Below are 25,899 nucleotides of genomic sequence, written 5' to 3'. Positions count from 1 at the left end.
TACATAAATATAAAAAAATATATATAATAATTCAGAACAATTATTTTATAATTTATATTTATTTAAGATTAAGTTGAAATTTAAAAAATATAAGCTTCACTTTTTAAATATCAATTAAAACATTTTTATATTCCAGAATATATTTATTAGCATATCGTGTGCAGGTACTGCTACTGTGCTAATGTTATTCTTGCCCCATGTTCGATATTTTTATCTAGAAATTATTTTAAATAATAATAAACAAATTTACATAAACAATATATTAACCCGTCTGTTACAAATAAATATAGTACAATTTTTGTATATCAGTCACGTATTACAAATGGAGAATATAAATACATATGCAATAAGTAGTAGGCACTAGGTGCCTGCTGCCTAATAATAAAAGCTAAGGTGAATATTCGAAGAAAATGTTCAAGTGAAATTTTTAAACTGTTCTGTTACAGGGTGAGTCAAAATTTACTCTAACCATAAACGTTAGTAAATTATATTTGCAATATAATTGTATTATACAGGGTGTTACTACAATCTAATGCCGAGATGCCAAACTTAAAAAGAGGACAAGAAATGTTATTTTAAGCAACATGTTTTTTTGTAAATATGGGTTAACAAATATTTCAATACCAAAAACACAATTTTTAAATAACCCAAATGGCTGTTCAGATACAAAATAAACTGGTCTCTATACATTGTCGATTGCAACTTTTTTATCTGAAAAAAATTTTAGCTAAATCAAACATATTTTTTTAAAAGAAAGAGACAGATATAATCTGCACCGTTTTCAAGAAAATTGGTAATAAACCTTTTTGATTGCCAGGATCACTTTAAAATTTTATTATATAATACAGATATTAAGATAACACAAAAAAAATCATAAGAACATAGTTGCTAAAACCTATTTTTTTGCAGATATAACATGCATTTTTTTTCATTGGCTCTCAATAAGACTCAATGGGCTTTGAATATGGCATTAAAATATGTCATTACCAATTCGTTTACTAACTTTTTTCATTATTTCAATTGGTGTAAGGTATCAGTAAAATGTGAAATTTGTTTTAAATAAACTGTATCATCGAAATACAAATAATGTTTTCTCAAAAACGAGGCAAATTATCGACACTGAACAAGAGTACATTTTTTGTATCTTCAAAATGCTCTTTCTAAATTACGTATTATTTTACCGAAAATGCTAAGGACAATTTAAAATAAAAAAAAGAAATTGGAATATCTTCTGCATCTCCGCTACTTGAATAAAGGTAAAATATACTGAATTTTCGTAACCGAGGGAGATGCACTAAACCAAATTTGGAGAGGACATAGCTAATACAATGCGAAACATCGCTTTAATGTTAAAAATGTCACCGCCGTTCTTGGGGGTGAAAATTCGAAATATTTGGAATTATTCAAATTTCGTGACTGACAATATACATAGGTATTGAATTCTCGAAACCGAGAGAGTTGTGCGAACGTAAATATGTACAGGACATAGCTAGTACCATGCGAAACATCGCCATATTTTTAAAAATGTTGTCACCGCCGTTCTTGGGGGTGAAAATTCGAAATATTTGGAATTATTCAAATTTCGTGGCTGAAAACATACATAGGTATTGAATTCTCGAAACCGAGAGAGTTGTACGAAACTAAATTTGTATAGGACATAGTAGCTAATACGATGCGAAACATCGCCTTAATTTTAAAAATGTTGTCACCGCCGTTCTTGGTTGTGAAAATTCGAAATATTTGGAATTATTCAAATTTCGTGGCTGAAAACATACATAGGTATTGAATTCTCGAAACCGAGAGAGTTGTACGAAACTAAATTTGTATAGGACATAGTAGCTAATACGATGCGAAACATCGCCTTAATTTTAAAAATGTTGTCACCGCCGTTCTTGGTTGTGAAAATTCGAAATATTTGGAATTATTCAAATTTCGTGGCTGAAAACATACATAGGTATTGAATTCTCGAAACCGAGAGAGTTGTACGAAACTAAATTTGTATAGGACATAGTAGCTAATACGATGCGAAACATCGCCTTAATTTTAAAAATGTTGTCACCGCCGTTCTTGGTTGTGAAAATTCGAAATATTTGGAATTATTCAAATTTCGTGGCTGAAAACATACATAGGTATTGAATTCTCGAAACCGAGAGAGTTGTACGAAACTAAATTTGTATAGGACATAGTAGCTAATACGATGCGAAACATCGCCTTAATTTTAAAAATGTTGTCACCGCCGTTCTTGGTTGTGAAAATTCGAAATATTTGGAATTATTCAAATTTCGTGGCTGAAAACATACATAGGTATTGAATTCTCGAAACCGAGAGAGTTGTACGAAACTAAATTTGTATAGGACATAGTAGCTAATACGATGCGAAACATCGCCTTAATTTTAAAAATGTTGTCACCGCCGTTCTTGGTTGTGAAAATTCGAAATATTTGGAATTATTCAAATTTCGTGGCTGAAAACATACATAGGTATTGAATTCTCGAAACCGAGAGAGTTGTACGAAACTAAATTTGTATAGGACATAGTAGCTAATACGATGCGAAACATCGCCTTAATTTTAAAAATGTTGTCACCGCCGTTCTTGGTTGTGAAAATTCGAAATATTTGGAATTATTCAAATTTCGTGGCTGAAAACATACATAGGTATTGAATTCTCGAAACCGAGAGAGTTGTACGAAACTAAATTTGTATAGGACATAGTAGCTAATACGATGCGAAACATCGCCTTAATTTTAAAAATGTTGTCACCGCCGTTCTTGGTTGTGAAAATTCGAAATATTTGGAATTATTCAAATTTCGTGGCTGAAAACATACATAGGTATTGAATTCTCGAAACCGAGAGAGTTGTACGAAACTAAATTTGTATAGGACATAGTAGCTAATACGATGCGAAACATCGCCTTAATTTTAAAAATGTTGTCACCGCCGTTCTTGGTTGTGAAAATTCGAAATATTTGGAATTATTCAAATTTCGTGGCTGAAAACATACATAGGTATTGAATTCTCGAAACCGAGAGAGTTGTACGAAACTAAATTTGTATAGGACATAGTAGCTAATACGATGCGAAACATCGCCTTAATTTTAAAAATGTTGTCACCGCCGTTCTTGGTTGTGAAAATTCGAAATATTTGGAATTATTCAAATTTCGTGGCTGAAAACATACATAGGTATTGAATTCTCGAAACCGAGAGAGTTGTACGAAACTAAATTTGTATAGGACATAGTAGCTAATACGATGCGAAACATCGCCTTAATTTTAAAAATGTTGTCACCGCCGTTCTTGGTTGTGAAAATTCGAAATATTTGGAATTATTCAAATTTCGTGGCTGAAAACATACATAGGTATTGAATTCTCGAAACCGAGAGAGTTGTACGAAACTAAATTTGTATAGGACATAGTAGCTAATACGATGCGAAACATCGCCTTAATTTTAAAAATGTTGTCACCGCCGTTCTTGGTTGTGAAAATTCGAAATATTTGGAATTATTCAAATTTCGTGGCTGAAAACATACATAGGTATTGAATTCTCGAAACCGAGAGAGTTGTACGAAACTAAATTTGTATAGGACATAGTAGCTAATACGATGCGAAACATCGCCTTAATTTTAAAAATGTTGTCACCGCCGTTCTTGGTTGTGAAAATTCGAAATATTTGGAATTATTCAAATTTCGTGGCTGAAAACATACATAGGTATTGAATTCTCGAAACCGAGAGAGTTGTACGAAACTAAATTTGTATAGGACATAGTAGCTAATACGATGCGAAACATCGCCTTAATTTTAAAAATGTTGTCACCGCCGTTCTTGGTTGTGAAAATTCGAAATATTTGGAATTATTCAAATTTCGTGGCTGAAAACATACATAGGTATTGAATTCTCGAAACCGAGAGAGTTGTACGAAACTAAATTTGTATAGGACATAGTAGCTAATACGATGCGAAACATCGCCTTAATTTTAAAAATGTTGTCACCGCCGTTCTTGGTTGTGAAAATTCGAAATATTTGGAATTATTCAACTTTCGTGGCTGAAAACGTACATAGGTATTGTATTCTCGAAACCGAGAGAATTGCACTGAACCAAATTTGGAGAGGACATAGCAAATATATCGCCTTAATGTTAAAAATGTTGTCACCGCCGTTCTTGGGGGTGAAAATTCGAAATATTTGGAATCAATCAATTTTCGTGGCTAAAAACATACATACATGAGATTTTTGTAACTAATAATCTAAAGAACTATACCAAGATTTATTTGTTAGTTGTTATCTGCCATGTTTGGGGATATATTAAAAAATATGTTTTTCGCAATGGCACTTGGCATTTATAAACGCCCTGTTTAATATTATATTTTAATAATTCCAAATATTATTTTTTTAGAGTATATTGGAACGTAACGTTTTAGACACCTTCTACGAGTTTGTGACTGAAGACCCTCAGGAAGAGAGGAACAAACGTGGAAGCGTGGTTTATGTAAAATTCTGACCCATTAAACTAAAATTTCTAAATTGATCGCAGATTGTAGCAGGGGTAACTTCATCACGCAACAAATGTAGCACACGGAACCCGTAGAACGTGCAGTCGCGACCCTAAACTCACCCTAAGACGTTCGGCTACCCTGTCGGAAGAATGTTCCGTCTCAACATGCTTTGCATGTACGTGCCTTTCTGTATCTGTCTATCTCCTGAACCGGTAACGATTCCCGGTCAAGGTACTATCGCTGGAGTGGAAGTATCCAAATTGCGGATCCAGAAAATCATAGCCTATTATGGTATTCCCTACGCCCAGCCACCCGTTAAAAAACTACGATTTGTTCCTCCGGTGACGAACCCTCTTCCGGAAATTCAAAATGTTTCAAGCTATCGTTCGGCATGTCCGCAAAGCGAAGAAGCGTACAAAGAGTCGGAATTGCCCTTTTTGCAATTGATTCCCGATTATAAGGTTGTTGAATATAGTGAGGACTGTCTTTACCTTAACGTCTTTGTGCCAGTCGGTAAGTTTAGATGTCTGACGCACATTGTGTCACTTCTAAATATATTTCTTTACGAAAACTGTTTATTGACTAAATTATAAAAGCACTTTTAATTACGTATTCACTGTTTTTTATCGTTTTAAAATCCTAACACACTAAAGAGTTTGTTGAATCATGGCCTGACAAATAAAAATAAAATAAGTAGGTATAAAAACATTATTTCTTTTTAATAATTCATAAATTTTGAAGCTGAAAAAATTTATAGCCATAATGGGTTATTCATATAATTTCTACAGCAGTGATAAATAAATGTCATACTACCCTGAAACCCTGTCCCGGTGACATTAAGCTTACCACTTTTCCTGAAGTTTTGATGAGGTCATATACGTGTTGCATCAAATACCAACACCCCTGACATTTTAACAAGGTGCATCGCTGAAATGCTGTACTACCTTTACATAATTGGAATTGACATATAACATTTTTAGCAAAACACAAATGGACTGTTTATGGGGAATTTTTGTAGGCATAGCCAGAGAAAATAAACCTATATAAAATGCTATTGTTATCCGACTGTAAATTTCACAAACTCCAGCATACACGATTTCGTTTCAGATTCACATTTTATTCATATTCATATACCGAGTGATTTTTTTAACCTGAAACTGAAATATCTCGAAATATAAGCAATCTACTAAAAAATGTCCATAATCAAAATTGAATCATTCCATGGGGGAAATACATTAGTGCTAAAATTAACCCCCCTCCTTGTAGGTAGGGTGAATCTGCAATAAAAAATAAATGTTCCTATTTAAGATTTCAAAGATACCCCTAACACCTACAAGAAGGGGGGAAGGGGACTAATTTTGGCACGGACGTATACAGGTTGACTCTTTCAGAAACATCTAATATTTTCTTTGACATCTGAATAGTTTTGTAGATTTGAATATTATTTGGTCCGCTATCCATGAACAAGGCAATCCATAATTCACTTTTTATTACAATGTATTCTTTTGTTGTTGAATGGGACAAAAAACTACTTTTTAAGAAACTGGGGGTATAGAGGGGCGCACATTTTCTGCCATCAACCCCTCCCCCCCCCTCACACCGGCATAGACATTAGTACTTATTTTTTACTAACCTTCTATATTTTAAATTTTTAATAACAAATCCAGTGATGTATTAAGTATCGTAGTTATAAGCCAAATAATCGATAAAATATAGCAGTAGTACTTAAAAAATATTGGATTTTCAAATAGTGAACTTCGGAAAACTGGGACAATTGTTGTATAAAGAAAACACGACTGGCTAGCGCATCAGCGCATCTCATACGTATTCAATACATAATTTTTAACAAATATTTTACTGTGGTCCATCTTAAAGGTAAGAATTGTTTTTCGGAATACATTTTTATTTTCTTGATTATTAGGCTAATGCTAAATAAAAGTATGACAAAATATAATGACGTATTAATGACAAATTAATAACTGTCACCGAAATTTTTATATTTTGTGCAAAAAATACAATTTTGCAGGTATATCTTTTTATATTGATGTTCAATTGTTTTTCTGACATCAGATTCTGATTCTGCGGAACTTTCTACACGTCTTCACGTCTACAATTTGTTTCATTCCGGCATAACTGCAAAGGAGAAATGAATAAATAGCAATAAAAAGATAAGAACTAAGGATCATTCTGAATATTTTGGTGATGGAATGAAAGTATTTTGGGAGAGAATATTTGCCCTCAGGTTACATGTTGATGCTATTTCTACGAATCGCAGCAATCAAAGTCAAATTAAAAGTCCATTGAAAAAAATTTTCGGTAATGGATATTTTGCGCAAAGTCGCATGACCATAAATAAAATGTACGCGAACAGGTCGGACATCGCAGCACCAACGTTTCGTGGCGTGTCTCCAGTTCATTACGGTTGCATGCACGCACAGAAATCTGAAATTTGCAGCGAAACCCTTGCGTGTCGAGTATTTATCTTAATCTCGAATTTGACCATCTACACGTCAAGAAATCACATCTAATTTTCCTATTCGTCTGAAAGAGAAGGACTTATTGGGTGATAGAAATGTCTTGCAGTCATAATATTGATTACTGGCTACATTATTTTACTTGCTCAGATTTTATTTAAATTTACATCAGCGGCAAGATTGATAAGCAGACTTGATTTCACATTTTTGTTTCAATATTTATAAATGCTTATTTACAAAAATGTTGCTAATACAGAAGACATTGATTTACCCTAAACAGGGTGATATTATAGGTATATCTTAATTTGCAAACAAGCATATCCTGCATAAAAAAAATAAATATATTTCTTATAATAATATTAATTTATTAATTATTAATTATTAATTAATTAATTAATATCTTATAATTATATTTCTCCTATAGATGGCAGCATCATCGAAAAAAATTGAGGAATGCAAATTATTTATTAATGAAATTTGGCACGGATAATTTAAAACCAATGGAATTCAACCAGTTTATGTCAAATTTGCAAAAATTCATACAGTGTTTAAGAACGTGTGACTAATATTGTGACGTTAAAGTAGAATTTACTCAAATATTTCAAATGGTACACCCTGTATAATTTTTGCAAATTTGACATAAACTGGTTGAATTTCATTGATTTTGAATTATCCATGTCGAACATTAATAAATGAAGCAAAATGTCGGAGTTATTCTATTTTCAAAAATCACTTACATCCCTCAATTTTTTTCGAAAATTAATAATAACTTGAAAATAGTGTAGAATTTGCCGTAGAATAAAAAAATGCATAAATATACATTGTGTCCCATTTGAAATAATAGAGCCGACGATGACTTCCGGTATAACCGGAAGTGCGAGGAAGTTGACACTATTTTCATTGAATAAATCTTTTTGATAAACCCCTGTATATAAATTTTAATTCTGACTACTTTTAGAGATAATCCCACTGGGCCCTCTTCGTGATACACCCTGTATATTGATATCAATAATATCTACGCATATTTAATAATTTGGATAAATATTTCGCAGAAAAAATTATTTTATGGCAGGGCCTTATACATATAAACATTTTATTTTGTTAGTTACTCGAATAATATACAGGGTGTTTTTGAAAAGGTACCATAAATTCAAAAGTTGCAGCATAAAAAGAAGACAATTTTTCCTCTGGACCAGAATAAATCTTTTGTTTACGAGAAATAGGGCGTAAAAATTGTTATTTAGAATTAAATTTTAGCCACATCTTTTCCAAAAAAACAATGGAATGTTTTAAAATTTATTGTTGTTATTTTTTAACCATCTGCTAGAAGTCGTTAGTTACGATCTTTCTCATTGACATTTTATATCTCTTTTGAGGTTAGTTTTTTTTTACAGAATGCATACATAATGCATAAAAAAGTAGGTACTTGTTGGAATACCTGGCAATGCACCGTTTATAAGAAAAACACAATTCACAATCCCAGTCAACCAGCTTCTATTCTTTAACATACAGAGTGTTCAGAAACGAATACGACAGCTTACCTGGATGAAAATAAACCGATTTGTTACCTTAGTATCATTTTGCTTCCTTAAATATAGGCCTCAAAAAAATTATTTTATTCTATTTTAACTAATACTGGGATTTTAACAAGAGTGTAGGAAACTTTACATGATAATAAATGACATACAATGTACAAAGCCTAACATTAAAAAAGGTATTTCATAAAATGTCACAAAATTTTATTTATTTGATTGAAAAATCATTTTTGACGGCCTGTAGATCAAAACAAAAGAAGAGTAAAAAATATTCTAAATTATGGTACTTTTCTCAAAACACCATGTATAACAAGCATATCAGTATTATATTTGGCTCCCTTAAAATGGCGCAAATCGGAAAAAATAATTCATCCTCATTGCGTCATAATTCAAGGTACGAAGGCTAAAAGTTTTTCAACCCACGATATTTACAATTTCGGTGTTAAAATTGAATACATTACGGTCACAATAATACAAGAAAAATCGTTACGATCTGCTTGGCAACTTTTGCTACATTGTTATTTTTAAGAAAGCGCTCACGCGATGTGTTGATCAGTTTAACCTACCGAAAGGGGTAAATTTATTCCTGCGTCTTGACCTTGTGCATAAATTGACTTTGGAGGAATTAAAGCGGCACATTTATATACTTAATTATTTCGTTATTGCCATTATTTAATCTGAAATAATATATTCACTGCGCAAAATAATAATTACTGTTCACAGTACCGCTTTTTTAAATATTTGTTTTATAAAAGAAGAAAATCCGTTGTAATGAAAAATTTGAAATTTATGATCTATCCGAGATAATAATTGTATCGCAATATGTAATAGCGAATTGAAAAAATATTTGCGGCCAGGGAAACATGTTTTTTGTATTACGTTAAACTGCTACATTTGTGTGAAAATTTGAAATTATTATTCTGTTCTTAGGTAACCATCCAGAACTAGGATTTGCCACGATAATTTGGTTCCACCCCGGTAACTTCTTAATCGGCAACCCTAGCATATGGAATCCCCACACACTGGTATACCGACAAAGAGTGATAGTCGTCACCGTAGCCTGGCGATTGAATATTTTTGGATTCTTTACCACGATGGACGGGGAAGCACCCGGAAATTACGGTCTTTTGGACCAGCAAGCCGCCATGCAGTGGGTGAAGAACAACATCAAACTCTTTGGGGGCAATCCAGATAACATTTGTTTAATGGGATATGGCGCTGGGGCAACGAGTATAGGTTTGCACATGACTAATCCAAAGTCAGTAGAATTATTTAACAAAGCTATTGCGATGAGTGGTGAGTAATTTATCGTACGAGGACGTTTGAATTTTGCCATGTAGAAAAAATGTTTTAGGTGACTACTTATCTCCGACCACGATAAAGATGCCTGAAGAGGACAAAGCGTTTCTAGACTCCCTAGCTCGCAAGTTAGATTGTACCAGGAGACCGGTATCGAAACTTTTAGAATGCCTGAGGTACGCAGAGGTTGAGACTCTTTTAGAAATAGCGGGAAAGCGTCCATGGCGTCCTTTACTAGATGCAAGTCTCAGCAACAGCTCTTACCAACCTTTCCTATCAGAGCCACCTATAGCGTACTTTGAAAGCGAAGGTAGCACCAAAGTTCCTTTCCTAACTGGATACACACAAATGGAACAAATCCTGGAAATTCCCGAATTAAACAACACTCAAATTTCTTCAGAGGCTTTAAGAAGTTTATTTGTTAAACTAATGCAGCAAGAATTACCGCAAAATAATGATACAGAGTCTTCCTGTGTATACAATCCTGACCATATTATAGATGCTGTGATGTTTTTCTACGGGCCTGAGCTGGCCTCGAAAGAAACGGACGAATTTCGACAAATTGTGACGGATTTCTTGACAGAGAAAAATTTTGCTGCTCCTGCGTATCTCCAAGCTCTTCACATTAGCAAAGAAAAACCAGTTTATGTGTACAGATTTGATATGAAACCTAGCACAACATCTGCCGTAAGCCAAATTCCAGAGTGGGTTACCGTTTCACATCTTTTCGATTTAATTTATGTATGGGGGATACCCTACTGGGAAAATACTGGTCAGCAATGGGATCACAGAGATAAGAGAATTTCAGACACTATTATGTCACTTTGGACTAATTTTGCCAAGTATTCTGATCCCACAGCCAATGCCATTTTCCCAATAAAATGGCAGTCCTTTACTCAAGAAAATCCAGGCATCATGATTATAGATGGGAACTTTGATATGGGTAACTCTAACAATTTAAATTATAAAGCATTTGAGTTCTGGAACGAGTATTATCCTAAAATAAGAGATGTTGCCACTAGATGCTGTGAAATTTCAGACTCGGGTGCAACAAATCTTTCAAAGAACCTCTTATCTTTTGTTATAGTTTCACTTGTAGTTATATATTATGTTTAACTAACATAAATTGTAGACATACTTATTAAATATTATACAACACCACAAATGATAATATATTAATATTTTAAATACGTACTTGCCAAACTATTTTGCTTGAAACAGACCATTTCCTAAAAATTATATATACATTTACAATAAATATAAACTAAATTTGTACTGTTATTCGTATCAGTAATAATACATATAAGTTATTGGTACCTCTTTATTTTAATGAATAAAATTGCATAAAAAAAAATACAAGGAAATCGTTTTAATATACCGCCATCTATTGACCCCTATGTAAATTCCTGAGAATTTTCCTTGGTTCCCACTCTTAATAAACTTCAATTTTATTTTTGATATGCCATCTAGATGTTATGACCTAAACTATCATTTTAAGGTTGGCTACTTCAGCCAGTGTCATTTTTATTAAAACAAGGATATATAACCAAATTTAAAAAATGTAGGTTAATTTGTAATGGACTTTGTACCTAAATACTACGCCGCTGAACTGAAATTTTTTGCGATTGTAAAGTTGCATCCCTGTTTGTTTGTTGTTTCTAAAGTTACTCGCCTAAATTTAGAAAGTAAACGGTGCTAGAACCCTTTGAACGTAACCTTAGACGCATAACAGTGTGCTTTCAACAGGGAAATGATATCAGCAGTACAGCGTATATAATTTTTAAGTTGAGCTTTTAATGATGCCAGTTATGAGATGAGTAATAAATTCAACCACATAATAGTGGTTGAAACACGACAATAATAAAAGCCTCCAAAATAGAAGAATGTAGACACCACGAGTCATAATAATGATCAAGATGTTACAATTATTGTTTACATATAAAAATATCTCTTCATATCCAAATGCCTAAGTGATGTTTTGTTCCTTTTATGTGAATCATTAGGTGTTCCTTACTAAGTGCATAGTTATTTACCACTAACTTAGTGTTTTAGTCTTTGAAGTATTCACAAAGAAGTAGAATGAGTCACACAAGTGAACAGAATCCCCTTTCTCAACCCTTAAGGGTAGAAACTGACGACAGTGTTCATCCTGATAGCAACAATTACTTTGAGGAGGAGAAGGACAACTTCAGTCAAACAAATGATAATGATGACACTGACTCTTTAGGGCCACTTCCTGCCAAGTGGGAAAAAGCCTATACTGAAAGCGGGGAGGTGTATTTCATCGAGTAAGTACTTTTATTTAACAATTTCTCATATTGCCCCAGGATGAAGGCTACATTTTAGAAATCGACTTTAAACTTTATTAGAATCATTTTGTTTTATTAGTAAAAAATAAAATCATATTATTAGAATTGGTCTCCTGTTCATAAATAACAACATATGAGTGCAACTGAGATGTTTATACTATTCAAGTTCATTTACTATTAACCTTTTAATAATAATATAAGTAATTAATAAGTTTGTTAAATTTCAAATTATATTTTTAAGTCACTCGACTGGAACTTCACACTGGTTGGATCCGAGATTATCCAAGTTCCAGAAAAAGACTTTGGAAGACTGCATGGATGATGAATTGCCTTACGGTTGGGAAAAAATTAGTGACCCTCATTATGGCACTTATTTTATTGACCACGTCAACCGACGTACTCAGTACGAAAACCCTGTGATACAAGCCAAAAGAGCAGCTTCACAAGCCTCCGCAAGAGCCAGTAGGACTTCGTTTACTAAGGATCCGTCTGAATTATGTGGACAACGTTTTAAGACATCTCTTGTGAAATCGTCACGTGGATTAGGTTTTACAATTGTTGGAGGAGATGATGGTGTGGATGAATTCTTACAAATTAAATCGGTAGTTCCAAAAGGCCCCGCTTGGCTAGATGGTCAACTTCAAACTGGTGATGTAATCGTATACGTGAATGACACTTGCGTATTAGGATACACTCATAACCAGATAGTGAGGTTATTTCAATCGATTAGTGTAGGTTCAACCGTTTCTCTAGAAGTATGCAGAGGATATCCTTTACCTTTCGATCCAAATGATCCTAACACAGAAGTGGTAACTACAATAGCTGTCGATGGTCATTTACAACCAATATCAAATGATAAGAGGTTGTTAGATACTAATTATAATTTTTTGGACGGTGATGACCTTTCCAGAAGTGTAGAAAATGTCTTGGACCAAAACGATGAAATAGATGATTTACTGAAAGGAATAAGTAACCTTACTTTAGGAAAAGTAGAAGTAAGAGTTCGGATAGTGAAAGGAAACCTAGGTTTTGGTTTTACGATAGCAGATAGTGCCTGCGGTCAAAGAGTTAAGAAGATATTAGACCGTCAGCGGTGTAAAAATTTATTGGAAGGGGACATCCTTCTGGAAATTAATGATATTTCTCTTCAGAATATGTCCCACGACGAAGTAGTTCAAGTTCTGAAGAATTGCCCGTACAACAGCGAAGCCAATATATGTGTGCAGAGGGGTTGTCCCAACAAAACGCCAAATATTAGAAATAAGCCTAGAAAATTAGACAGCCGCTTCAGCACAAAAGATATCGGGGGAGTATACCGCAGTAAAACACCTACAGCAGATATATACAGCACACAAACTAGAGAAGTACTACCAAGCAGGCCAAAAACACCATTAGTAGACACAAGAGGTCTTTCTAAAACTCCTATTAAAGATATTAATTCAAATTCCAACCACGAATTATTTAAACGAGAGTTTTCTAGCGACAATCTTAATGCTGATAGATCTCGCTTACGTTTATCTTTAATAGGAAATCCAGAAGAGGAAGAAGATGAAATAGATATCTCGGAGAACCAAAACAAGCCTTCATACGATTTACCTCCACCTGTTGATACAAAGTTTGGATTGTACATGCCCATTCCGCATAGGTTCGACTGTTCCTGCATATATTGTGCTAACCCTCGACCTAGCGTTTCAGATGCAACAGAAAGTTACGATTCCAATAATTACAAGAAGTACAATGGGAACGATTTGTGGTACCAACCTAGGAATGTGGAATATGTTACAACAGCAGTAACATTGATCAGGCAAGAAACTGGTTTTGGATTTAGAATTGTAGGCGGAATAGAAGATAAATCTCAAGTAAGTATTAATTTCTACAAAATTGCTTTAAATTAAATTATAATTTTCGTTCATAGGTTGCAGTAGGTCATATTGTAACAGGAGGGGCAGCAGATATAGATGGCAGGATTCAATCAGGTGACGAAATAGTTAGTGTTGAAGGTTTTTCAGTATTAAAAGCATCACACCGTCAAGTGGTTCAGTTGATAAATGCCGCAGCAGCTAGGGGACAAGTCAACCTTATTTTACGAAGACGAGTATATCCGCCACCGCCTCCAATAAGTCAGGCTTATTCTATCGGAATAAACAGTTGGTCAACTGAAAACCCACCGCCAAATCTAGGACTTACCCCTTTAGTCGTGACCAGCCCACACGCTGGACCAACTTATGACGTTACAGTGCAGAGAACTGAAAATGAAGGATTTGGATTTGTTATCATATCATCTGTCAATAAAATTGGATCCACTATTGGTAAGTCACTTTTTAGTTCTTTGAATTTATTTTCATTAATTTTAAATTTATAATTTCCGCAATGTTTATCGATAATGTGTTTAAACAGGACGTTTAATCGAAGATAGTCCAGCGGAGCGATGTGGCAGACTTCGAGTTGGAGATTATATTGTAGCAGTAAATCATATAGATATAATGCACTTAAGTCATGGAGACATTGTGAATTTAATCAAAGAATCTGGTTTATCTGTAACTTTAACGATAGCTCCAAACCCAGATCTGTGATTAATTCTTCAGCTTTAATTTCAGGATATATATTATAAGAGTTCAGTATGACATTAGCGAGATAATTAAAAAGAAATTTTCAATTAGATTTCTCCTAAAATTTTATTGGTTAAAATAAAAAATATACTATTGGTGAGATACTAATTTTTTTTACAGTTCTATTGTGATATACGAATCTCACTGCCTCAAATATCAAAAATTGTTTACCTTTTTTAAATAAAAGTTAATTGTTATATTTATAAAAAGAAATTACTTGTGATTAATCGAATTTAAATTTGTTACAAATAAATAATTGCATTGTTACATTAAAAGAACTGTTAAAATTTAATGCTTAAACTATGTGGTTTTGCAAAGATGCAAACTTCAACAGTGTCTAGGTTAGCTCAATGTTTGTTCTGAAAAAACTAAACAAAATTTGATCTACCCTTCAATTTTATTTTAGTATAGAAATGGATAGGAATGTTTTTCTTTAAAAACTTCATGCAGAAGATTTTCAAAACACAAATTTTGAATAAGAAGACTACTCTTACATTTCTGCCACTAATAATATTAATTATTATTGTATAAAATTTCATAAAAGTAAAATACACATATAACAGAAAAGCCTCAAGTTTAGTATTTTTTTAGTAGGACACAGTGTCGTAGCTAAGGTCATGAGCGCCCAGGGCAAGTTTTGAATTTTGTGTCCCCCAAAACTTATTTTGTAGGAAAAGAAACAATACAATAATTTGAAAGTGTAATTTAAGTCATACATTTAAGCAGGCTGCAGGTCTGCGATTGCGCTCCCTTCAGGTACCCGGTACCCTTTACGTCCCTGGCATCCAGCCCCTAACTACGACGCTGATCAAAATACATAAAAATTATATTTTATAGTGCTCATAAATAGAGTTCGGGATTTTCGTCGGCTAGTCATAGGCGTGTTCCGCGTAAACAAATAAATAAACGGGTAGGTATAAATAAAAATAAAAGTTTTCGTACCTTATCAGCGAAACGTCGTTTTTTACCCCTTGGTGCATTCGACATTATTAGAATATTAAAACACGTACACACGAAGCAAACGTGAAGCCAGTAACTGCCGTTATTACTGGTTTCATAAGATGCACCGTAGCAAAAGGCCACGGCAACGTAATGATCATCCGATCGAGTCCCGAACTCTACTCATAAATTATGAATCTATTGTATTGGATTTTTATTGGGTTTGTAAGATTTGTCTTATAAAAAAGGACAATAGTAGAATTATAAATGAATATAACATTTTGCTATATAAAGTTATCCAGGTGTAATGGACTACTTTAAATGCCAGTGTTTGCATTAAAGAGATCTTAAATGATATAAACGTGTTATTAACTTGAATATTGAACAAATTATTTTAATATACAATAATTATAATCTGTAAAAAAAAAATGTATTAATCAGACTGAAATTAACCGACTGAATTTCTTGAAATAATCACAAGAATTATTTTAAGTGTTAAAAGGTTACACCTTTTGTGTCGCTGATGATTTTATTAAATAACAGTATATTAGAATAGCCCTGGAAATTCTCAAAACAGTAAAAGAAAAACATTTTTGTAGTAATGTGTATAATCGAATTATTTTGGTAATCTTATGTTATTTTGGAAATTCGCAAGCACCACAAAAAAAATATCATTCAATAATGTCATAATTTATATGGTTTACTGCATGTGTTTACTTGTAATTTACATTTCTAGCAACCATCTGTACTCATTACACATCATAATAATAACAATAAATGTGTTATTATTCTATGCGTATGTGCTTGCCGATGCGATTATCAACCTATTCAAGTTAGATTACCAAAATTCCTTTGCCATTTGGAATATGATTATTTATAACATCACTACATTTTAACTTTTGTTTTTCAAATATTAAATGTTATCAAACATTTATTTTTTTTGCTTAGGTTGGTGTAGCTCTGTAAATTAGCCATTAATAATTTTTACACTTATGTAACCATATTATTTATTATTAATCTCATATCTACTTATATTTCTTTGTATTATATATTATTTAATACAGTTTGACGTTACCTCTTTTTTTTTAATGTAATTAAAATATATTTATATGTATAATTAATGTAGTCTCTAATTATTGTTTTGCAATATCTTTTATGCCACATTTTGTATTATCATCAAAATAATGCCGAAAACACTCGATGCAAAAGAAAATTCAAAGTGATGTTTATGTAACACCTGCAATATACAATTTTACCAAATATAAAATTTAAAACGTTTATCATCTTCTGGTTTGCGGTACTGGTAGCTTCTTCAGGCATTACAATTATAGAATTGTATTCGAGAGGTTTCCAAGAAATATTTTTTTAAGGACTACGGACATCAAAACATATGTTGATACGTGTAATTCCGGCCAGCATTTGATGAAATTTTGCTAGACTGATTATTGTAATTTTTTTGTATATATTTATATGGATTCTTTTGCATTTTATAAATAAACAAAATTGTTTTAATACAGTCTTTCACTGAACCCCCAATATTTATTTATTTAACCAAGACAGAAGTGAGAAAAAAGGATAAAAAAAGTTTAAAATATTTAATATAAAATATAAAGATGTACAAATATACAAAATAAATATTTAACAAATTCACAAATAAAAAATAACAATTCATCAAAAAAATCCGGGATTGGTGTGTTCGATGACGCAACGTTTGCAATATTTTTTGACAGCTCTATACCCTTCTAATGAAATTTGGCAATCTTGAATATTAAGTTGCTGCAACCCCCTACAATAATAAGCGACACATTGCACTCCTCTGTCAGTAACCAAATCACAATTCCGAAGACTCAACTTTTTCAAATTCGGACAACTTTCAGCCAATGCTCTCAATCCGGCATCGCTCACATCGCACTTTCCTATATCTAAAGCACGCAGTCTCGTACAAGACCTAGCTAGAACAGTTATGGCATCGTCGGAAACTGCTTCGCACCCTCTAGCGTTCAAATACCGTAATTTGTAACATTTCCTCGCTATGACCTTTAGACCAGCGTCACTGACCTGGTCACACTTCGCTACAGATAAATAACGCAGTGTAGCACCCAGCTTGGCCAGTTCGTACAAACCGAAGTCAGTTAAATTGGAACAGTCACTTACACTTAACTCTCTTAAACCTGAACAGAAACTTGGCACAAATTTTAGACCGGCATCTGAAAATAATATTTATTAGTAAATCAGGAAAATTATATTTCTTACACAAGAAAACTATACAGAGTACATATTTCATTGATACAGCTCAATGGAAGATCTCTGGGGTCAAAGTAGGGCCATTGAGCAAGAGATGCTTTAATGAAATATCACTTCTTTACAAGTTAAAAAAAAATTAATTTTGGTGATATTTTATAAACTTTCCAACAATTAAACTGAAAATTTATGTATGCATGTTTTTTATAGTGCCAGAATGTCAAAGATGGTATTCATTTTGTGTTTACTGGTAGGGGGTGTTACTTGGCCCCAGAAATCTTTATTAAGGAATTATCAGCGAATTTTATAGATTTGGAAAGATCAGCGAATTTCTGAAATTTTCATGAACTATTTCCAAATTTGATTTATAATCGGTCTTTATTTACACAGTGCTGCCACTGAATGTCAAGTCACTGAAAAGTAAATATCTGCTTTATCAATATTATTAATTGAGCAAATATTAACTTCCATATTAAAGTTTATTAATTTGTTCAAAGAAATAAAAATTTTCTGATTTTGCATATTGTTAAGGCAATTACAATTTAGTTTAAAATTCCTCATTTATTTTTTGTAAAATAAAACCTAAAATGTCCTCTTATATATAGAATGCCCTTATTTGGTATTCAAAAAAGCAAAAATTATTAGGAGAAAAAGGTTTTTTCCAAATTTAAATAAAAATGTTTCCTATTTGGTGCAAATTTTTGGAACAATCATATTTTGTTAAATATCTACGTGAGAGATATCGGCAAAAAATTAGGAAACTGATATCAAACTTTAATATATCAGGGAAAATTAGAAATACACCGTTTGATCTTGTACTTCCAAAATTGTAACAAATTTTATCTACCTCGACTGTATAAAAACAAAATTGAACGTTAATTGAAAGTGTTACCTGTTATTTGCACACATCTACGTAAATATAAATAAGCAAGTTGTGGACAGTTTTGTACAATGATTCGAAGCCCACTGTCTTGGACTGCTACGCAATCTGTGAGGTCCAGATACTGTAATTGCAGCCGTCTTGGGGGCTCCGGTCCAGCGTTTATGTTTATACAGGATATTTTTACGCAACCTAAAATGAAATTAAAAATTTAGCGCGACTTCAGAACAAAATAAAAAATAAAAATTGTTAATTAAAAACGTTTATACCTTACCTGTGACATCCAGATGTTGCAAATTATTACATCTGGTAACGACTTCCGACAAGGCGTGGTTTGTGATATTACTACACCCTTGCAGTTGCAGATGTGTCAATTCGGGGCATCGCCTGGCTAACAACAGCAAACTCTTATCGGATAATTTGGCACCGTTCGTGACATGAACCCTCTCCACACTAGGGCAGGCCCCGGTGCGTCCCTGCCCGCACAACTGTCTCAATACACCCCTTATAGCACGATCACCACTAACTACTTCACCCTCTAGAGTTATAACACGCCACAGAGATGGTGTCCAAGCAAGGATGTCGAATCTACGACACACTTGAGCACATATGCTCAGGTCTATGCTCGTTAAGAAGGAGAAGATTTTCGTAACAAGTTCGTCTGGAAGGCGATCGAAAGAATTGTTTTTCGACTGATATTTTTTGCCTTTGTATAAGTTGCCATCGGTCCACAAGTTGGGTGTGACAGGTCCAGGGCTCGGAGATACAAGAGTGTGGTAGCCTTGGTCTAAACTGGGACTAGATTTGCCTAGTTTCGTGAAGTTGTCTAAGAGATAGTTTGTTTCTTGCATTTGGTGATTGGACGTTCTAAAATAATTCGACTGACTATTTTGGATCTTGTCATAATTCTCATGATCCCAGTAGCTCGGACCTAAAGAAAACGATGATAGGTCCAGAGAGTTTTTATTTTGGAAGGACAAGTTATTGTGGTTAAGCGGTGACTGACGTGAATTCAATTCGTATTTTGACTGATATTCTGTTCTCTCGTTTAAATAAGAATGTGGTTGGTAATAATTTTGCTAAAAGAAAATAAAAAAATAAAAAAAATAACGGGGGATGACGGTCTTGAAAACACTTACCAAATATTCTGATTCGGGTGACTGTTTTTGTAAATAACTATTGTCTATCGACAACTGCTTGTTATGGAACCTTCTGTCTGTATTATTCTCATAAGAATCGATATACTGAGACCTGTAGTTGTAATTTTCTGCGGGGTAATTACCACCCTCGGTTGAAGTAGCTGTTTCATCAGTACTTGAGCTGTGGCCTAGGCGAACTAAAGGGCATCGAGGGGAGAGACGTTCCAAGAGCCCTGAAGGCTGATTCATGTCTCAAGTGACCCCTAAAATAAGTGACAAGGTGTCCCATTTAAAAAAAAGCAAGCACGAATGAAATTAATATTTTTTATATGCGTATAGTAGCCTTCTAGATGCAACAATTAAACCGATTACAATTAAGGATTTTTTAGTTGAAGCTGTCACTACGTATGGCCTTAATCACCATTGCTTAAAACCCCGGTATCTCAGATTTCATCAATTTGTAGTGGAGAAACTTTTTATTCATGATTAATGTTTAAAATTTATGTTTTAAGTACTGATTTAGTTAATTTTCTTGGAGGCATTGTAAATGCACGAAGATACAAAATTTTCTTATAAGCAGACTATTTTCCATCAACTATATAGATATTATATAATCAGCAGTGTCAGTAATTGGTTAATTTTTCATTTGCAAGCATTTGCAAAGCCTCCTAGATTTTAAAGCTGAAACTTAATAAATAGAAAACTTTAAGCTTGCATATATTGAAATTTGAGGTAACAAGCACACCTAGATCACTATTTATATAAAAAAATCATTGGAAACATGTGCCCCAAAAATATTTTAGAGGGGTGTACTGATTTTTAATGGGCCACACTGCATATGTCGATACCAAAATATCAACCAATCCATTTTTACAATTTTCAGGTAACAAATTTGAATGAAATTTTATAATAAAACATAATTTAATGCACACAAATGTCACTTTACTCAACAGAATGAAAGAGTATAAAAAAATACTTTAAAGAAAAACGAAATTATAGACTTCAAAACTTGTACATAGGTATTTATGAAATTAATTGAAACACCTATTTGTATGTTACGAAATATTTTCATTATTATCACAATGAATCTAAAACTGGAAAATACTAAATGCAATATTAAAAAAAAAACAAAATCGCCACTTACATTAACGTTAATAAGAATTTGGAAGATTAAACGAAAATCGTGCCCTGCTGTGTTTTACTTAGGTGGATAAGTAAATTGAATTCTTACACGGTACGGTTTTTTAATAGTTTTTTTTGAGTTTCTTCATCATCTGTTATGGCAACAAATTATGTCACGATTCAAGTGAAAACTAGTCCAAAACATTACACGGCGCGTAAGAATTTAATACTCCTACTACCAAATTCTAGCCTGCATTGACAATATTTATAAACCGCAATGGAATCAATTAAATTGCGAAACTACTTCGCGGTTAAAGTAGATCTTCTTGTAAATAATACTGTTATAAGCACATGGGCATGCCAGTACAAGCTGCAGATGCGCAGATATTTATGCTCGTGCCTGTTTAATTTTGAAAAAAAAATTATAAATATTTAAGGCACAAACAATAGGAAGAATTATATTGAAGTGGTACATGGCGATTCCTAAAAATAACTTTCACATTTTCATGTGATATTGAAAGGCGACTTGTTGGCTGGCATACGCCTCTCTTTTTACCTATCTATCTATCACTGTCTGGCAAATTCTTCATAATGGAATGCAAACCTACATTATTATATTGCTTAAGTGGTGCTTTCATCTTTTAGATATGACAAATGACCAATTCGTTTATTTGGTACAAATGTCCACGCGATTTGTTGTTTTATATGTAACAATTTTCATTTTTCAAAATAGTATCAATTTTTTAATTGTACAGTAAATTATATATTTAAAAAAGATGTCTACAGGAATTGAAAATAGTATACATTATATGAACATGAACAACTAGTTAAATGTGTGTTTATGACTCAAATTTAAAATCAGTAAGATGGATTAGGCGAAACAAATGAATGCCAAAACGGTCAACAATGACCAATGTAATTTATAGAGGAAGGACAAAAGTCTTACCTATTATGTAAATTTGTTACCACCTACGTCAGATTTACTTACATTATCGCAAAAAAGATTTTTTGCGACAATATATCTTCCTACGCCTTATAAATAAATTTAAAAAAATATACACCGCATTTTTTTCTAGTTATGCATATACTTAAAAACAAAATTCAAACTCGAAAATTTTATGAAAATATTGTTTTTTACCATTAATTAATTAAGTTTGAGGAGAAAATGACAAAAACCTACTATTCAAACAAAATTTTATGAAAAATTATATTTTTAAAATATGTCCAAAAAAGCTGCAATGCTATTGAATAGTAACCATTTATTTTTTCATTAATTCTTGTGAAAATTAAAAAAAATGTTTGTTTTCTATGCGAGCATTGATGTCTCCACTAATTTGTACCTAAACAATGTATAAGTTTTACTGTTTTTAGTATCAAAGATTATATTAAAGTGTATATATGTTACGCTAAAAAACATATATTTAAGCACTAAAAGCCGAAATTTAAAAGGATGCACTTTAAGTAAATGTAAAAAGTAGCTACGGGAAAAACACAAATGTGGAATTACTTAGTAACGCGGTGTTAAAACAAACAAAATTTCAACTTTACATTTATAAGATCATAGACGGATCATCAGTGTAATACATACGAATAATATTATTTATATTAAATAAGGAATTTGCATGAACAATTGCACTAATCCTATCCATTATCGCTATACATTCCAAAACAGTCACATGATAAAAGGCTTGGCAAAATAGCTAAAATCTTTGTCTTACTTCAATTCTTCCGTGCCTAGATATCCTGGATAATTCAGGCATAGGTAACTTAATAATCAGCTACTCAAAATTTCTTCAATATTGTAATAAAATTGTTTAATAAGTAGGGTAAACGGCAAATGAAAGGTCGTCGACATTTTGACATACCTTAACCTAACATTTGGCTATTACAAGTATTTAACAGTGCACTCCAACAAATTTCTTGCAAATCCATGCTTAGATTCACAACAAGGTGCACGATTTAACACAACAGGAGGTTCCACTGGAGTTTTATAATGCACTAAGTCACTAAATGGGCCTATTTTGGTATCGAATATTGCTTTGTTACTTGCAGGAATGTCTTTTACGTACCTTCTTGCCGCTTGTCGTACTGATCGTACCACAGAAGTAATAAAAGTTCGTACTGTACACTGTACCACTGACTGTACCCGAGCGCGACGCTATTTGCTAACGGGCTGTAGTACTTCCCAGGACCAGGACCGGATTTGAGTGTTCTTCGGTACCACACATTTTTCTAACAACCAGATAACTTTTTTTTAAAACATAATTAAACAATTATTTTCAATATAAAATGAGGAGGCCAGAAAAACACTCCCACGTATCTAGTTATGGCTGGTACGGACTATTTTTAATAATAAAGCATTTAACTTTTTATATATACATGTTTTAAAATTATTTAATGGATTATTCGTAAAAAAATACAAATATTCTCGGTTGAAGTCAACGTGATTTTTTTCTTGACGTCATAATCCACCTGGAAAATTGCCCTATTGGTTAATAGATTGGCAACACCATAGTTTATAGTTTTCAGGTTGGTAACGGTGCTGTCAGTTGGTAAATGTTTTGACACGGTTTTGACGTGTAAAAAAACTGTAAATACAAATTTGTTTATAGATGTAATTAATAGTAGTCAAAAGATAACTACAAGTAGATATGTTTAATAGACTTAAGAGTGCTGTAATCGGAGCAGTTAGTGGAATAGAACCGAATGGGTACACCCTCGAAGGATCTCAGAGCAATAAACAAACATTAGCCCCAAAATTTCCTTATGGACGTCCCCATTTCCTTGGTCTGGGGGATGAGGAAGTTCAAATGTCTGCAGACCACAAACTGAGACCTATAATACACCCCAGCAAACCACTGCCATATCATACAGGTTTATTAATGTTTTATTTTGTTTACATTGTAATTTTTTCATATCTATTAAGATAAGCTATATTTGTACTGTTGTTGGATTAAAAAGATAAAAATTTTAAGTGTGAACATTATAATACTTATCATATTAAAATATATTACTTTTTAGGTTATGCTGAATGTGTGAATGCAGGGAAATCAAGATGGAACGAGGATCAAGCGGTTTACAGGCAAGGTGTGTTAACAAAAGTCGAACAAGATGAAGCTGGTGGGATTCAAAAGTTCTCGATTCCGTATACATATTACGGAATATTTGATGGGCATGCAGGAGTAGGTGCCGCTTTATGCGCTGCCAATCAACTGCATCATATTATACATGTAAATACTTTACGATTGATGTATTCTTTTTATATTTTCATTAATTTTCTAGGAGAAACTTGTAGATGCTCAAGATGACGTATGGATAGATTTTAATGAAAAACGTTCTTCTACCTCAAAACCTAGAGACTTATTGATAATAGGTGCCCTAGAAGCAGCTTTTAAAGAAATGGTATGAGTTTACAATAGTTGGGTGTATTTAAACATTAATGTGTCTTTTTAGGATCAACTGATTTCTGAGGATCGGAATAAATATCAAGCAGCAGGAGGTTGTACAGCTTTGGTAGCATTATTTATATTAGGTAAATTGTACATAGCCAACGCAGGTGATTCCCGTGCTATAATTTGTAAAGAAGATTCGTTTATATCAATGTCGATGGATTTTACACCAGAAAATGAAAGGGATAGGATAAGAAGGTTAGCGGAAGAACAACCAGCTTTATTAGGTAAAAATATTAAATTAACATTTCCTATTTCGTAACAAACTTGTTTGATTTTAAGGAAAAGAATTTACTTCTCGTGAATATATAAAACAACCTAAATCAGGTGATTTAGGGAAAACTGTGATGTTTAGAGATGCACATATGAAGGGATGGGCTTATAAAACCCTTCAACCAGACGATCTCAAAGTATCTGTTATTACTGGACAAGGAAAAAGGGTACGAGAATGAAGTTCTTCCAATAATGTAATAAGAAAGCCCGCTGTTTGCGTAATTAGGTCAACAATACTCTTCAGTGTGCAATTTTCTGTTACAGAGCCGAGTCATGGGTACAATAGGAGTTACAAGAGGATTTGGCGATCACGACTTATTAGCCATTTATCAAAAAACGCCTATTAAACCATTTCTGTCTTCGAATCCAGAAGTTCAGATAAAAAAAATTGATAGTACCGATGAAAAAGAAGTTCTAGTGATGGGTACTGATGGACTGTGGGATGTAGTCGATGGTAACAAAGCTGTTGATGTTGTTTCAAAGTCAATAAATGCTTTTATGGAAAAAGAGAGGTTAAATTTTATTTATCGTCCATCTATTCGTTTTACCAATTTGTTATTTCTAGGTATGTGAGTGCCGCAACGTGTCTGGTAGGGTCCGCACGTGGAACTCTAGTAAATGAACATTCCTGGCAGCTTAAAGATGGCAAACCGGCATCGTACGATGATGTATCAGTATTCGTTATACCACTTTTACCTTATAAATTAGAATACGATGAATTAGTCAGTCGATACCTCCAGAATTCAGAGAAGCAAAATGATAATGAATGATATATTTTCTATTCCTGTAAACTTATATTCATTTAGATGTTAATGACAAAGTGAAATGTTACGTTACTATTTTTTTAACGTTGAATGTATCGAAGCAACTTTGATGTTGTTTGACGTTTGTGTATAAATTCGTTAAATGCTAGTCCCAATGATAACGATATTAGGGTTATATTCTTGCTTCCATTCCAATATCGATAAAGTTTTACAAACATTTTTAGAAGCTTCTATTAGTTGCACAACTTCACAAATTTGTATTTACTTATTTTCATTAAAAATACCTATTTGTACTACTTACTGTAAATAAGTTTTTTATAAATAAATACCAGTAATAAAACTGTACTGTTGGTTTCAACTTGAATGTATTTTTATTTA

At 32.9% G+C, this 25,899-nt stretch overlaps 4 protein-coding genes across 5 annotated transcripts; 3 read left to right on the top strand and 1 right to left on the bottom strand.

Moving 5' to 3' along the window:
• The first annotated feature begins 281 nt into the window (after window positions 1-281).
• Window positions 282-11,130, top strand: LOC108907366 (carboxylesterase 5A). The gene is made up of 4 exons (XM_018711018.1): window positions 282-447; window positions 4,389-5,001; window positions 9,428-9,793; window positions 9,852-11,130. Exons 2-4 carry the CDS (start codon window positions 4,638-4,640, stop codon window positions 10,910-10,912), a joined length of 1,791 nt encoding a protein of 596 aa, XP_018566534.1. The 5' UTR covers window positions 282-447; window positions 4,389-4,637; the 3' UTR covers window positions 10,913-11,130.
• A 367-nt stretch (window positions 11,131-11,497) lies between these two features.
• On the top strand, window positions 11,498-17,126 carry LOC108907524 (membrane-associated guanylate kinase, WW and PDZ domain-containing protein 2). The gene is made up of 4 exons (XM_018711258.2): window positions 11,498-12,084; window positions 12,347-13,964; window positions 14,021-14,414; window positions 14,503-17,126. Exons 1-4 carry the CDS (start codon window positions 11,876-11,878, stop codon window positions 14,676-14,678), a joined length of 2,397 nt encoding a protein of 798 aa, XP_018566774.1. The 5' UTR covers window positions 11,498-11,875; the 3' UTR covers window positions 14,679-17,126.
• A 181-nt stretch (window positions 17,127-17,307) lies between these two features.
• Window positions 17,308-23,182, bottom strand: LOC108907379 (F-box/LRR-repeat protein 7-like). 2 transcript variants are annotated; one of them, XM_018711033.1, is made up of 5 exons: window positions 23,105-23,182; window positions 19,914-20,176; window positions 19,049-19,853; window positions 18,787-18,966; window positions 17,308-17,860 (listed from the first exon to the last, which is right to left on the bottom strand). In XM_018711033.1, the coding sequence occupies exons 2-5, from the start codon at window positions 20,160-20,162 to the stop codon at window positions 17,325-17,327; spliced, it is 1,770 nt and encodes a 589-aa protein (XP_018566549.1). In that variant the 5' UTR covers window positions 20,163-20,176; window positions 23,105-23,182; the 3' UTR covers window positions 17,308-17,324. The 2 variants fall into 2 exon arrangements, with proteins under 2 accessions (XP_018566549.1, XP_018566550.1); XM_018711034.1 differs by lacking the exon at window positions 23,105-23,182 and adding an exon at window positions 22,901-23,094.
• Window positions 23,183-23,599: 417 nt separating this feature from the next.
• Window positions 23,600-25,866, top strand: LOC108907358 (protein phosphatase 1H). The gene is made up of 7 exons (XM_018711010.1): window positions 23,600-23,909; window positions 24,057-24,265; window positions 24,318-24,437; window positions 24,489-24,711; window positions 24,767-24,924; window positions 25,022-25,269; window positions 25,323-25,866. Exons 1-7 carry the CDS (start codon window positions 23,687-23,689, stop codon window positions 25,525-25,527), a joined length of 1,386 nt encoding a protein of 461 aa, XP_018566526.1. The 5' UTR covers window positions 23,600-23,686; the 3' UTR covers window positions 25,528-25,866.
• The last annotated feature ends 33 nt before the right edge of the window (window positions 25,867-25,899 follow it).

Source organism: Anoplophora glabripennis, unplaced genomic scaffold (assembly GCF_000390285.2).
Source record: "Anoplophora glabripennis isolate ALB-LARVAE unplaced genomic scaffold, Agla_2.0 scaffold5, whole genome shotgun sequence".
In the NCBI taxonomy this organism is placed as follows: Eukaryota; Metazoa; Arthropoda; class Insecta; order Coleoptera; family Cerambycidae; genus Anoplophora; species Anoplophora glabripennis.
This window is presented reverse-complemented; position numbering and strand designations above follow the sequence as displayed.